Raw genomic sequence first — 14621 nt, forward strand, 5'->3', positions numbered from 1 at the left:
TCACACGGGTTTCTCACCAGAGCAGACGTCCTCACTATTCGTACCTGAGTCGTCAGTCTCCAAGAGTCTTGGAGCATCATTCAGTGAGTTGACCGGCATGCCTACTCCGCCTCACATGCATACTGCCGGTCCGTCTATAGCAGCTCCAGCTATCATGACTACTCAGAGGCTCCCCTCATCTATCGCCTCGTCAGATCCTACGACAGACATACTTGCAGCTTCATAGGCAGCACCAGCTCAGATCCAGACCACTTCAGTGACACTTCCTGCTTTAGAGGGTCAGTCAGTTCAGAGCTCAGGGTCAGATGATGATGGCGCCCAGTTCCACCTTGCTCCACGTACTTCAGCGCCCGACTCGTCTGCTGCAGCCCCGCCGTCCGACCCCTAGGTTTTGGTGTTTGACGCCAAAGGGGGAGAGGGTTTGAGTATGTAGACTTAGGGGGAGCTAGTTATCTAGTATTAGCTTATTATATACATTTGGAGTCTTATTGGTGTGATACACTATTACTTATGCATTCATGTGTTTACTTTCATGCATACTATTATATATATGTGATAGTGCTATCTATGTGATTGTGATATTTGACATGTGTGATTTCTACTTTGCTTTATCTATATGTCATATCACTTGTGGAATGCTCATTTGCTTTTGCTTCCGCGTTTACACTTCGAAGCAAATGAGCTTTGTTATTGGTACTCATGCTCAATTCATATCCTTTGAGTACATTGTTTTGGCTTGGGTCATATAAGCTTGACTAACTCTTTTGTTCTTATTAACAAAAGCTTATATGAACTAAGCCCGTCAAAAACCTCACTCCATAACATACTCGAGGCGGTATTGTCATCAATCACCAAAAAGGGGGAGATTGAAAGCATCTAGGCCCCTAGTTGGATTTCGGTGATTAATGTCAATACAAGATTACTATGACTAACGTGTGTTTTGCAGAGGCAATTAAGTTAGGTCATGGTAATGGAGATCGATTGGGCAATCGAGGTTGTCATGCCCCTACGATGGAAATTGTTTCGGTTTTCAAAGGATGGACGACAAGGTTAAGGATAACTAGTTCTAAGTGTCGATTGAAGTTGGAGAGACACTTAGAGTAGTTTAGGACTTTGTTTTTCCTTTGGCCGTACTATGAAGGGGGGTATGAACGGGTAGCTTGACCTAGTTGAGTCTAGTGAGTTAGGTGTGGTGCACACTTGTTAAAACTAGCTCTAGGTAGCTCCTATGAATGCCTAAGATCCTTTGGAGCAAACTTCATTCACATATGTTCGGAAGTTGGAAGTGAATGGAGGGTCAAATACTGACCGGACGCTGGCTCCGGTGCGACCGGACGCTGGCCGCAGGGTCCGGTCAGTTCATTTGACCGTGAAGATCAAGTCTGGTGTGACCGAACGCTGGGAGGTCATGTGACCGGACGCTGAGGACCAGCGTCCGGTCGACTCCAGTAAGGGTCCAGACTTAGGAAAGAGTGACCAGACACGTCCGGTCAGTGTGACCGGACCCTGAGTATCCAGCGTCTGGTCGTTTACAGTAAGCATCCAAGAGGGACCGGACGCGTCCGGTCGGTACTGATCGGACCCTGACAGCGTCCAGTCATCACTTGAAAACTGGTTCGCGGGTTGAACTGACCGGAGCGTCTGGTCATCACGACCGGAGCGTCCGGTCATCCCGCAGAAGCTCATAACGGTTCGTTTTTCAGGCTGGCTTATAAATAGAAGTTCCACTCATGAGTGGAGTATCTTTTGCTCATTCCAACAGCTGAGAAACACGTTTGTGAGTGTCAAGAAGAGCAAGGTCCTAGTGAGGTGTTTGTGATTTGAGAATCCAAGAGAGTAGCCTCACTAGCAAATCAAGAGTAGCAAAGTGTGCATCCATCTTCTCATTAGGCTTCACGTGGTCAAGTGAGAGTTCGTGCTTGTTACTCTTGGTGATCGCCATCACCTAGACGGCTTGGTGGTGATTGGGAGTTTGGTGTTCACCCGGCAGAGCTTGTGGGTGACCCAACTCAAGTTGTGAGCGGCTTTGGGTGATTCGCCGTGATGGAGTGTCGAAGAATCAACCCGTAGAGAGCACTTGATCCTTGCACGGATCAAGGGGGAGCTACACCCTTGCGCAGGTGCTCCAACGAGGACTAGTGGGGAGTGGCGACTCTCCGATACCTTGGCAAAACATCGCCGCGTTCCTTTCTCTCTCTATTTACTTTGAGCACTTACTTTGAGCATTTACTTTGAGCAATTCAATACTTGTTTTTACTTCCATAAGAATTGCTTGCTAGAGTAAGTTTGGAACTTAGGTTGAGAGGTTGTTGTGCATTAGTTTGATATAAACACTTTTCTAGGCACAAGGAGTTAATTGGGCTATCCGTAGGATTTGATTATTGCAATAAAATTTAGAATTAGCCCAATTCACCCCCCCTCTTGGGCATCTTGATCCTTTCAATGCTCGAACATGTTCCCCCACGCAGATGGGGAGGTATTGAATGATGAAGTGGTCATCATCCACTCCTCTGCCTTGGCAGGCGAGCCAAAAGTCTTTAAGCCATATACTGTGATTCATCTCCCTAGTATACTTGACGACATTGGTAGGCGATCGAAAGTGTTGTGGGAACGACACTCTCTAGATACGACGGCTAAAGGCCCATGGTCCTGGGCCATCCGGGCTAGGACTCTAGTCATCTGGTCGACGACCATGCCTAGGGTGCATTTCCCCGCTCCCCTCGATGGTCTGGCCGGGGCTCATGCTGCCTGCTCTCATCGCCATATGATAGACGTCATCATCACGCCGCGCTTGACACCGATTGTTGATGGCGCTGCGAGCGTCTTGGTTCGGCCCAAGGTGTTCGTGCATAGGTGGTCAGTGTGGAGTGAGTGTCAGGTTCGGCTGTGGTGCAGCTGTGGCCTCCTATTCCGCGCTCGATGACTGTAGTGGTGAGCGGATGGAGCGGTTCGACTAGTGCGCTCCCATTCCTCCGATGGGGAGAGAGGCCACAAGTTAGTGTCACGATGCGGAGCTCTCCGCCTATTGAACGGTGGCGGTTTCCACCTATGCCCGGAGGTTCTAGTGAACCGCTTGCTCCTGGGGTCAACAGGCTCTAAAGGCCAGACAGAAGCATCGCTGCAGCGGCAATGTTCTGGCCAACCCAAGAGAACTATGGGGGATCATTCCCCCTATCCATGATATTGCGCTGGACCTGGCGAGCGTGACCCCATGCGCTGCTCGCCGAGTTTCACACGCGGGGCGCAGCGTGCTGCGCCGAGCGCATCGGCGTAGGTGGCGGCTGGCTCTACCGACTTTGTCGTAGCTCCTTGCTGTGCTCCTACGCACGTGCGAGGGCCTCTGCATGAGGGTCCAGAGGGGTGTGAGTCTGTAGAGACTCCACTACCACCGGTGGCTGTCCCAGAGTGTTCACCATAGCGCACTCCCGGGATAGAGGGTGGCTAGGTGCCACGACGTCGCCGATGCTGGAGCCATCGCTTTTGACCTCATCATCCATGAGGTCATAGAAAGAGGCGGGAGCATAGCCCGCCACCCCTATGAATTCAGACGTGAGAGGGGGTGGAGTTAGCATCTTTTGGAGCCCTCGTGCGTCCGTGTCCGTGGGGGACGTGAGGCCATAGGGGAGCCGGTCACATGGCGGTTGCGGCGAGGACAACAGGGTCCCTCCAGAGAGTTGGCCAAAAATAGCAAATAGCGAGTAAAGAACAATATGTACGTTACTCACAGTGGGGTTTGAGCCCAGCATGGGCTCAGAGCGAAGCACAAGCGTCTCGTCGTTGAGGTCGTCGGGTGGCCCAAAGCCGACAGAGGGCGCTTTTCCTCTGACGGGCGCCGAGACAAGTGCCTCCTCGCGAAGGTGAAACATGCCGAGCTAGTCGGCGACAAAGTCTAGGCTTTTGAAGAGGAAGGTCTGAGACGTCTCAAAGACAGGAGGAACCCACATCCCAATAGGTAGAAGCATGAGAAACTCTAGCGAGCCGAAGCGAGTCGTATCGCTTCAGCCCGCCATGCTAAAGATGGTGGAAAGGTGGTCCATCCGATGACCAAAAGCGTGAACGTACGGCATTCTCCCCATGGACGGCGCCAACTGTCGGTGAGAAAAGTGACCAACAAGTAAATATTTGTCGTTTTGCCGTACGTTGTGACCGGATGTGGCCTAGCACTCAATGACACAGGGTTTATACTGGTTCAGGCAACATGCCCTACGTCCAGTTTGAGTTGGTCGGAGACTTTATTCCTGAGCCTAGGTGCTCGAAGTTTGCTGTGGGGTTACAAACGGGTGGGAGTAAGATGGGGGGCGTTAGAGGTCCGATCGGACTTTGGACCGAAGGGCCGAGAGTGACGGAAGCTTCTACGTGTGCTAAGTATTAAAACGTATGCTCTAAGTAGCTTTAGAATGTCTAAAGCTAGTAGAGAGTGAGTCGAAATGATCCGTCTGTCGTCCGTTTGTTTTCTTTTTTATCCCTAATCATTGGGAGAGGGTGCATCCCCTTTTATAGATGAAGGGGACGACCTTACAAGCAAGAGAAAGAGAGTGTGTGTGTGCTACCTAGTCTTGTTGCCCACGCTGTTGGGTACAAGATGGTTTGTCGGCGCCCACAACACTGTTGACGCCCAAATGCATGTGTTTGGCTCCATCATGTTCTTCTGGTATGGCAAATATCGGTGCCTACCATACTATAGGACAAATGTTGGTGCCCACAACACTATTCATGTCCTGACATGTCTGGAAGGTTGCAAAGTACCATTCTGATATGGCCTAACAGTACTGTCCTCGGTATTGCGGTTGACTTATGCGCCTTACCTTATCTGCTCCGCCTGACTTCTTGGGTCCTCACCGAGCGGGCATCCCCGTTCGGTCATTCCCAGTCGGCTCCGACTATGCCGGTCGAAGAAGAGCCACAGGCAGAGGTTCGGTGTATTCCCGGTCGGAGATGCGGGTCGGAGTCAGAAGCGAGCGTTGTCCCCTCCTTGGCCAGGCCTTCCGGTCGGAGAAGCGGATTGGAGTCAGAAGCGAGCGTCGCCCCTCCCTGGCTAGGCCTTCCGATCGGAGAAGCGGGTCAAAGTCGGAAGCGAGCGTCGCCCCTCCCCGGCCAGGCCTTCCAGTCGGAGAAGCCGATCGGAGTCGGAGGCCTTTCGGTCGGAGACTGGATCACTCTTCTGGCCTGTCGTTAGGTATCTGGGCCGGTCCAGGAGTTGCGCGTCGTTCGCAACGTTGTCTGCTGGGCCGAGCTTTTTGCTGGGAAGCAAGCCCATTAGGGACCCCAGGTTTATGAACCCGACACATACATTTATCGTTCATGCATGCTGACACAACATGTATGCTTACATGAACCAAATCTTAATATATTAATATTGAGAAGTGGATAGTGTATAAACATATACATACTCTATGCTTCTTTAAACAATTTTTAATAGAAGATATTGATTATCTTATAGATGTAGATTTGAGAGGATATTTATTTTTTTAATAATGAGATGAAAATTGGGTTACATAAATTATCTATTGTAATAAGAGTACATAGGTAGTTAGATGCAGATTTAAGTCTACTTTAGATCACTTTTGTTAATGGCATATTGGGTAGTTTAAATATATAGAGTCATGAATTATATATTTTTTACGCAATAGCAGAGGTGTGTAATTATTTAGAAAATAGAATAGATCCAATAGTTATTATTATCAAATATTTTAGATTTTTGTGAGAATTTCTAGGACCTATCTTTTGTTTTCCTATTGTGTCTCGTGAGGATTAACATGAGTCTTGGATTAACGTGGAGGCTCCGTTAAGAACCTCCGGTTAGCCTTTCTAGTATTTATCTTTTGTTAGCGTGATATGTATTTAGTTGAAAACTAATAATCTTAGGATATATAAACTTTGTTGCATCCATTCTATGACTTCACCAATTATAGTTATCTTTCGACTTTTAATCAAGATATACAATTTTTACTACATGTTAAGTAGAAACTCTAGTGTTTTTTTTATTTTTTTTATTAAAAATTATTTCTTACTAAAAAGAGTTTAGGTTCTAGTAGTATTGTTTTTCACATGTTAATTAAGTTGAAAATCCAGAATGGACCCTAGCACCGAACTTGTTGAATTGATATATTATTGAATTATATGTGTAATATTGTTTTATATATCATATATAGTGTAGTATTAATTAAAAAATATAAAGTTATTTAAAATAACAACTTATGAAATTGATTATTATGGATTATTAATATAATTTAGTGTGAATTGTGAGTGTTATGTTATTGCTATATATGTGGTTTGTTAACTAAACATTTTTCATGATTATAAGCTATTAAAATAAATATTTATCCTAATGTATACGTGTTTACTTGGTATACATGGTCAAACATAACACTATGGTTATTTAATTTCACGGTTATAAAAGTTTGTAATTTATAAATATTTGTCTTGTACTTTAGGGATATTATTTTTTTGTAATAACATATATTAGTATTTACATATAGATTTGAGAGAGGTGGGTAATTTACAAGCAATATGAGGGGGTTATTATGAATTATGTTTCGTAATGGCAAAGTGGGTAATTTGGATACAAATTTAGGTGGTTATTTTGATTTATTTTTCATAATGACAAGTGTGGGTAACTTATATACAAATTCAGGGGCCTATTTTGAATTATTTTCTGTAATGACAGAGGTGGGTAATTTAGATGCAAAATTAGGGGGTTACTTTATGTATTTTTCATAATGGCAGAGGTGGGTAATTTTTTAATAAATTACAATAGATCTAATGCTATTATCGGAGATAGTGATTATAGTCTATTAAATTAAAGGCTATATATTTTTTATTATTGTGAGAATTTCTAAAATTTATCTTTTTTTTTAACGCGTCTGGTGAGAGTTAACGTGATGTCTGGGCTGGAGCCTCTGATTAGTAACCGTAAGATAAGACGGAATGGAAACTCGATTCTGCTTCTCTTCCGCAAGCAGACAGAGGTCGTCCTTCACTATTTCCCGTTTGAATTTGTTTTTCTGAGTGGAGAGTACATCCCGACAGAGTTTCCATTTTAACCTTTGGTGGAATATTACAGTCCTACCCCAATTCTTTTCTTCTCAACGATAGATTGCACAAGAGGTGCACAAACATCTAGTAATAATACATACATTGTTCCCAAGAAATTAATTACACACACATTTTAACCTGGCTGCTGCAAACTACTGTAATTGTCCTTCGTTAATGGACAGGGGGGAGATTCCTAGTAGAACTCTAAGATGGTTCATCTCCCCTCCGAAGAGAAGAATTGGGTGAATGTGAATTGCTACTGCCGCTGCTGCTGCTCTAGGATAGGCCAATCATGCCTGGTTGTGGTTGATGAGTGGAGATGGCCGTATCAATCGTAGAGGCCGAGGCGGATGTAGTGCAAGCCGGCCATGCATGGCATGGATTCATGTTCATCTTCTCAACATGCTGAATGCATACATTACATTGTACACATGCATACTGACTGTTTTTGTCTTTGAGAGAGAGAAAGGTTCTGGTCTTGCGTGTGGACTGAAACTACGAGATGGCCTGGCCCAGGAGCGGAAACATCTAAAAGCCCATGGGAAGGTAAGAAAGAAGGGCCGACGCCGGAGTAGCAGCCCAGTAGCAATCATCACGCGCCGCCCGCCGCCGCCGCCGTCACGCACTCGCCCACCAGTCACCGTCGCCGGCGCCCGCTCAATCCCACGCGCCTGCGCCTCAACCGCTCCACGCTTGTCGGCTCACCAATCGCAAGGCCCGCCCGTCGCTGCCTGCGGCTGTTGGCGGCCGGAGATGGACGGGGATGAGGAGAACATCGGGCCGTTCCGCCGGACGAGCGCCCGCACGCGCCGGATGGCCACGCGCATGGCATCAGCGCTCGCCAGCTCTGACAACCGCGCCCAGGTAACGATGGGATGCATTCTCACTTACATTAACCGCTTCACCATCCTAGGAGTAGACTGACTGCTCCTGCGTCTTCCCCCTTCCTTCCGATATACAGATACGGTGATGCGATTTTTCATAATACAATTGAGAGGAAGAGTGATTTTTCAGCAATAGCAGGGGTAGAGAAGGGTTCCAGTAGGTTCTAGAAGGGAGACGAATAAGGAGTTCATGAGAATCTGGAGGAGGAAGAAGATCAAGGACGCGAGCTAGGAAGGGGCGGGATTTACGCTTTTGTTGTTTGATGATTGATAATCTTCAGATCGTCGGCAGCAGCCTTGCTTGGTTTTTGTATCACCATCGCCTCTAGTCTGCTAAGTGCTAACCCAGTATGGTTTAGAGGGCCTCTGGACCAGGTATATGACAGCGTTGAAGTTGAAGTTGAAAATGAAAATGCTCCAATTTATGTTTAGGGGATATATTACAGAACCCATTTTAAGGGATTGGCCTTATTATAGTTTCACTTTTTTTTTAGAGCAAAGGATCGGCCTTATAGACAAGAAGTTTTGGTAATACATGCTCTAGAAGACTCTTTAGCCAAAGAGTTCTATCTTGAATTTATACTGCTTATTATTAGAGTTTTATATTAACTTTTGCACTGTGTGTCTTCCTCTGTTATTTTGGAAAATCCACTGTCTAGGTTGGAGTCTTGCCTTGTTTTTTCTGATCCAAACTTGCACATTTTGTAATTTTAAACAAACGCTCTGGTTTCTAATCAAAACAGAATATGTGCCCATAGCTCAGTAACTGTGGACTCTACTAACATACTGTCTCAAGTGCTAAGCATTCCAGATCCTCTTTCCCTGACATTCTCATCCTGTCATTCTGTAGTTCATCTCTGACTCATAAGTTATGAAGAACTCAAGGTTACTGATCTGTCACTGTGCCTGAAATAATACCCTTTATGTTTTGTTTCCCTGTTGTGAGCATATCCATTTCTGTAATTCCATGCAGGCTGCATTAGCTCGCCTTGAAGCTCTTGAGAGTGATAATGCTGGGGTTGAGGTGGTAGATCTTAATGATGATGAGTATGGATCCACAGATGAGGAAGACCCAGGTCAGTTTCTTTCTCATTTGTCTTCATACCAATGCCAAAAGGATAATGTTGATACAGTATGCAGAGACTCGCTGAGAATTTACTATTGAACAAATCAATCTTTGCAAATGGCAAATACTCAAACACAGGATGGTTATGTATGATATTTCTTTTTGTTGCTTGTAGTATCAATTTTGCAGAATAAACAACATTCTTCTTCTTTTTTTCCTTGCAAAGGAATCTAGAAATAAGATTAAAATGTCCTTGAAAGACTATATTTAAAATATTTGTTCATTTCTAACAAATCTGGTACGGACACCATAAATTATTTGTAAGGTGACTGTGCTTGTAGTATATGGAATGCCCCTGAAGTCAGCTATTTAGATATCTTTTAGCTTTATGTGCTCTAGCTTCTCATCTGCAAAGGTTCATGGGTTTAGTGTTTCTAGAAATGCTGCATTTATGTACATTATATAGATCAGTGGACATGCATTCAATTCAAATGCTCTACACATGGATAATAGAAGTTTTGATGTAGTCATCTTTTGTTTTCCTGATTTTGTTTCTACAGTTCTCATGCAGAAGAAGCAGTCCAGGATTATGAAACGCAAGACAAGGCAAGGCAAATCTTTGGAAAAGAGGACAGCAAGGTCATTCATGGATGTCTTACAAGAAGTAAGTAACCTTGTTCTATAAGTTTCTTTCTCGTCATGTTTATTTATTTTCTAAGGAGGGTACTTAAAAGATTTTCACTCTGGAACTGTGACAGGCAAATCTGGAATCCCTACCTCCTCATGTCCCAACATATTTGAGGGCTGCTGTGGGTCCACCAAGCACTTCATCTCGACGGCACTACTGCTCAGTCTGTGGTAGTTCTGCAAACTATACATGCGTGAGGTGTGGAACACGGTTCTGTTCTTGCCGCTGTCAAGTCATACACAATGATACACGCTGCCTGAAATTTGTGGCTTGACCAACTAGATATACAAGCTACATTTCATGTATGTGCACACCCTTATGATTGTTCATCCGTGGTTTGATCAGTAGGATATACTTGCTATGTATGTTTTGTACTCTGTATGGTGGGGTAGGTAAGTGGTAGGAAACTGGTTTCATTAGCTATGTTTAGCAGTTGAAATTTCTAGGTTGTAGGCCAGCCACTTTTTCGTCAGAAAACAGAAATATTATGTGAGTAGCTGTGTTTATGCTTGGTTTAGCCTGATTTTCCATATTTTGCTATTTGTTGTCCTGATCTCATAATATTTTAACCGCCACCTCCTTTGTTCCACCCATGGAAATCATTTCTCAGATTTTTTTATGCTCCGGTGAAACGTCTCACTGTGCCAATAAAGCGCCTTTGCTAGCTGTGTATGTTTTGTACTCTGTAGGAGTGGGTAGGTAAGGTAAGTGATAGAAAACCATTTTCTCCAGCAGTGCACTGCAGTTGCAAGGTATATCTCTTGTATACCAACCAATTTTTCTTTAGAAATGGTATGCAAGTAGCTGCAGTTATGCAGTAGAGCTGAAAGTAGCTCTTTGTTTCAGTATATCCGTAGTAATTTTACATTGTTTCTTGGTGAATCAAATGTGAGCATACTCTGGTAGTAGATGTGAGTTGGTATGTAAATAACCAATTAATTAGTGTAAGGTAAACAAATGCTATGCTAATGCTTGGACCCATCTAGCAGAGGGGCAGATATGAATAGCACACGGGTTGTCAAACTAGGAATTGATATTCCTAGTGTTTGGCCACACCCGTCACTATCAATGATACGATAAAGCTGGTATGATCTGAATAATATAATATTGAAAATTTTCCTACTATAAATTTCTTTTTGAGCTTTGCTCCTTGCTGCTTCAAATATGAGAACATCTTAATATCATCATAATTTGCTAAATCAAATGTAGACAACTAGAGTGCTAATAAATGGAAGTTCATAGATGTCCTGAGTAATCATAATAAAGCATGAAATTCAACCAAAATTTTACAACATCCTGAAAGGGCGAACACACACATTTAGAATATTTGATCTGTACCTTCTTGTGTTGCGCTTAGCTTATAGTATCATTAATATTATATTGAGTATTGATATCCTGAATGCTCCGAATAATATCAAATGAAACATGTTCACAGTAAGTCAATGACATCATGGGATCTGGTGCATGTTACAAATTAATAGAAACTCTGCCACAAAACAGCCCATCATGTGAATAGTAGTGCAATACCAACACTAAGCAAGAGCATATTGTGGATGATTATCACCAAGTGGCACAGCAATGTCACCTCCCTTTGGAATATAACAGTCACTGGACATGACATGACATGACATGCTGATCGTGCATTTCATCTTCAACCAAACCAATGTTCAGCAAACTGTTGGGTTCCAAGTCTAATGGGAGAGGTGCATCCCTTTGCAGGTACTGCATGATGAGGCGCATGCAAGACCTTGCATTTGGTGAGGCAGAGCAAGCCAACCTTCAGGACTAGCTCGATCTCCTCCTCCACATAATCATCTAGTCTTGGATCAACGGCGTCAGTTATGGAACCACCTTGCCATGCAGTAAGCACCCAGTCTGCTAAAGCAAGAGGCTCTCCATTGTTTGTGTTCACCCAGATTGGTTGTTTTCGACAAGTGACCTCCATCATCAGCACACCAAGGGCAAATACATCAGTTGCTTTGGTGGCCTTGCCAAGTCGGGCCAGCTCAGGGGCAATGTAACCCCATGTACCTGCCACACGTGTGGTGTGAGCGTCAGCTCCATGATCATGCGACCTTGCGAGGCCAAAATCACCCAACCTTGCATTCATCTGACTGTCAAGAAGGACGTTGCTAGTCTTAATATCCCGGTGGATGACAACCTGTTCCCAGTCCTCGTGGAGGTAGAAGAGACCAGATGCAATACCTTTGATGATGTGGAACCTTTGAGACCAACACAGATAGGTGCTGCTATGATCTTGAGTATGCAAGTAGCATTCAAGGCTTCCATTGGGCATATAGTCGTACACAAGAAGGAGCTGTTGCTTGTGCCTGCAGTAGCCAATCAACTGGACAAGATTGCTGTGCTGGAGGTGGCCAAGGATGAGGATCTCAGCCATGAATTCCTTCATCCCTTGTTTCGACTCTGGTGACACCTGCTTGATAGCAACCGTCTGCTTGGAATGGTGAAGCACCCCTCTGAAGACACTCCCAAAGCCTCCTTTACCCAAAAGCATCTTGTCCTTGAATCCACCAGTGGTAGCCAATAGATCTCTGTAGGTGAAGGATGGAGGCCCATACTCCCTCTCCCACTCAAGTTGAGCTGTTCTAGATTTTGACCTCCTCTTCATATGGACGAACCATCAGGAGAGCAGCAGAAACAACTATGACAATTCCAAGGACTGGTAAAAGAATTGCACATAATATTGTCTTGTTGCTGAGCGGGCGTGGGTAAATCTTCGCCGGGAGTTGTGGGGTAGTAGTATTCAAAGACAGGAGGGAGTAATTGAGTGCTGCAGCTTCTCCGTTGAGTTTGAAGCTCCAACCCAGAACGTAATGCTTGCTGCGAATTAACAAATCATTCGCGGAAGAGAATCCGGCAAAGACTAGCTTGGTTGGCAAAACTGATCGTATACTACTGATAGCAGTGGCTTGCTGGGTTTGGACGACGGGCAGCAAGGCGCCATAGTGACATTTAGCATGGTTTGCCTGCCATCATAGTCCACCCACACCTGCATCGGTTCCCTACTGACGAGGCTCAAGTTACGAAACACACCATCACTGTCATAGTAACCTGCGGTATGGGAGGCAACTGAAATCAGGCTGTTTACGTCAATCTCTATGTGGTTGGAGTCGATGTCTCTGAACTCCATGTTGATTACGGTATCAAGCTCGATAGCAAGGAGATGATTCGTTGCGTTACCATTATTCGAGGGATTGAGAAGGCCAAGAAACTGGTCAGGATAGGCGCTAGACAGATTCGTGGAGGAACAAAGCACAATTGCAAGACCCGGGCTACTCAGGTCAGTGGAAGGCCCCATGATGGAGAAAATAAATGTTGTGGAGAAGGATGACAGGGAGGAGCCATTTGGGACACCTGTGAAATTGAGAGGGTAGGGGTAGAAACCGTGACCTTTAGGATTGCGAAGCCCGCTGGTTAGCCTCAAGAGGCCATCAACGACTGAAGCTTGGCCATCCATGGTTGTCACCAGAGAAGCCATCGTAGATGAAGTTATGGTGATCAACTGCAGCGGCAGTAGTCCGAGAGGAAGACATTAGGAGCAGCATGAGGATTAGGAGGCACTGCAGGTGCCGAAAGCAAGGACGATGCTGCACATTGAGGTAGACGACGAAGCAAAGCCTAGCTTCTCGATCGATCTGCAATATCTATCGATCGACCAACATCTATCTATTGAATAGGATATAAAGTTTCTCGGCTCCACCAAACCAGTTCTCCGCCGCCTAGCAAGCAAAATTCTACGGTTACCAAACTTTGCTAGTACATATATGGTGTCTCCGGTGTTTTCAGTGCAATTACACAATCATTCTCATGGTGTCCAGCGTCCACACGATCATTTTCACCAACACGGAAAGTAATTTCGGGAATCTGAAGTAGGAGAAAGGGATTTGAGGAAATCAGGGGAGAAAGAGGACAAGGCAGAGGCGATTTGGGGATGAAGACAGGTTCAATTCCAGATTATTTCAGTCATGTCCGACACCCTCTTCAACCTGATGCCTCGCGTTATATACTCGCGAGAGCATACCAGAACAACACGCAATGCGTAATGGGCTGAGCCCAGAACGACTGCCCAAGGCCGGAGCAACGGAGACCTCACACCAGAATCCACATCACGTGATTACCCATGCGCTACGGAGCTACGCTAGAGCGGACATTCACCCCAGTTCTTTTCTTCTCACCGGTGGATTGCAGGAGAGGTGCACAAACATCTGGTACTAGTTCCTTGTCCCCACTAAGACCTTGTTTGGATGTAGTCGGTTACATTGATCCACATGTGTTGGGGTGGATTGGAGTGGAACATGAACTAAATTCCACCCCAACACATGCGGATCGAAGTGAATCCGATAACATCCAAACAAGACAAATTAATTACACACTCATGCTTCTTGACCTTTTTTGTCTCTTAATTAAAGTGTTGTACTCCCTCTGTTAGTTTACTTTTAATAATTTTTTCAGTAGGGGATCACACCCCTCTTGTTTCCTCAAAATTTAATTCAGTTTTGTCAATCCCCTATACTAGATTTTAAGGGAACGCTAGAGGGGATTTGGCAGAGATGCTCTCTTACTATGTAAAAAATGAGATTACACTACTGGAAACGCGTGCTTTGCCGAGGGCCTGAGGATTTGCCGAGGGCCAAATTTCGGGCACTCGGCAAAGACACTCTTTGCCGAGGGCCAGCCACAGGAACCCTCGGCAAAGAACGGCCCTCGGCAAAGAGGCCTTTGCCGAGGGTATGGCCCTCGGCAAAGACAGGCCCACGGCAAATCAAATCTTTGCCGAGGGCCGCGGCCCTCGGCAAAGATGCCCTCGGTAAATTAGGCCCGTTGGGTCACGGCGGCCATTTCCCGTCAAGCTTTGCCGAGGGCCAGGGGGGAGGCCATTTTTAAAAAATCCTGAAAATTTCTTTGCCGAGGGCCAGGGAGGAGGCCC

The 14621-nt window shown here is 45.3% G+C and overlaps 1 protein-coding gene and 1 pseudogene across 1 annotated transcript; one reads left to right on the top strand and one right to left on the bottom strand.

Moving 5' to 3' along the window:
* The first annotated feature begins 7616 nt into the window (after window positions 1-7616).
* LOC136487610 (SWR1 complex subunit 6-like) lies at window positions 7617-10166 on the top strand. The gene is made up of 4 exons (XM_066484728.1): window positions 7617-7899; window positions 8893-8995; window positions 9546-9649; window positions 9744-10166. Exons 1-4 carry the CDS (start codon window positions 7789-7791, stop codon window positions 9945-9947), a joined length of 522 nt encoding a protein of 173 aa, XP_066340825.1. The 5' UTR covers window positions 7617-7788; the 3' UTR covers window positions 9948-10166.
* A 1112-nt stretch (window positions 10167-11278) lies between these two features.
* Window positions 11279-13258, bottom strand: LOC136487957 (L-type lectin-domain containing receptor kinase SIT2-like; annotated as a pseudogene).
* Between the last annotated feature and the right edge of the window lie 1363 nt (window positions 13259-14621).

Source organism: Miscanthus floridulus, chromosome 10 (genome assembly GCF_019320115.1).
Source record: "Miscanthus floridulus cultivar M001 chromosome 10, ASM1932011v1, whole genome shotgun sequence".
Lineage (NCBI taxonomy): Eukaryota > Viridiplantae > Streptophyta > Magnoliopsida > Poales > Poaceae > Miscanthus > Miscanthus floridulus.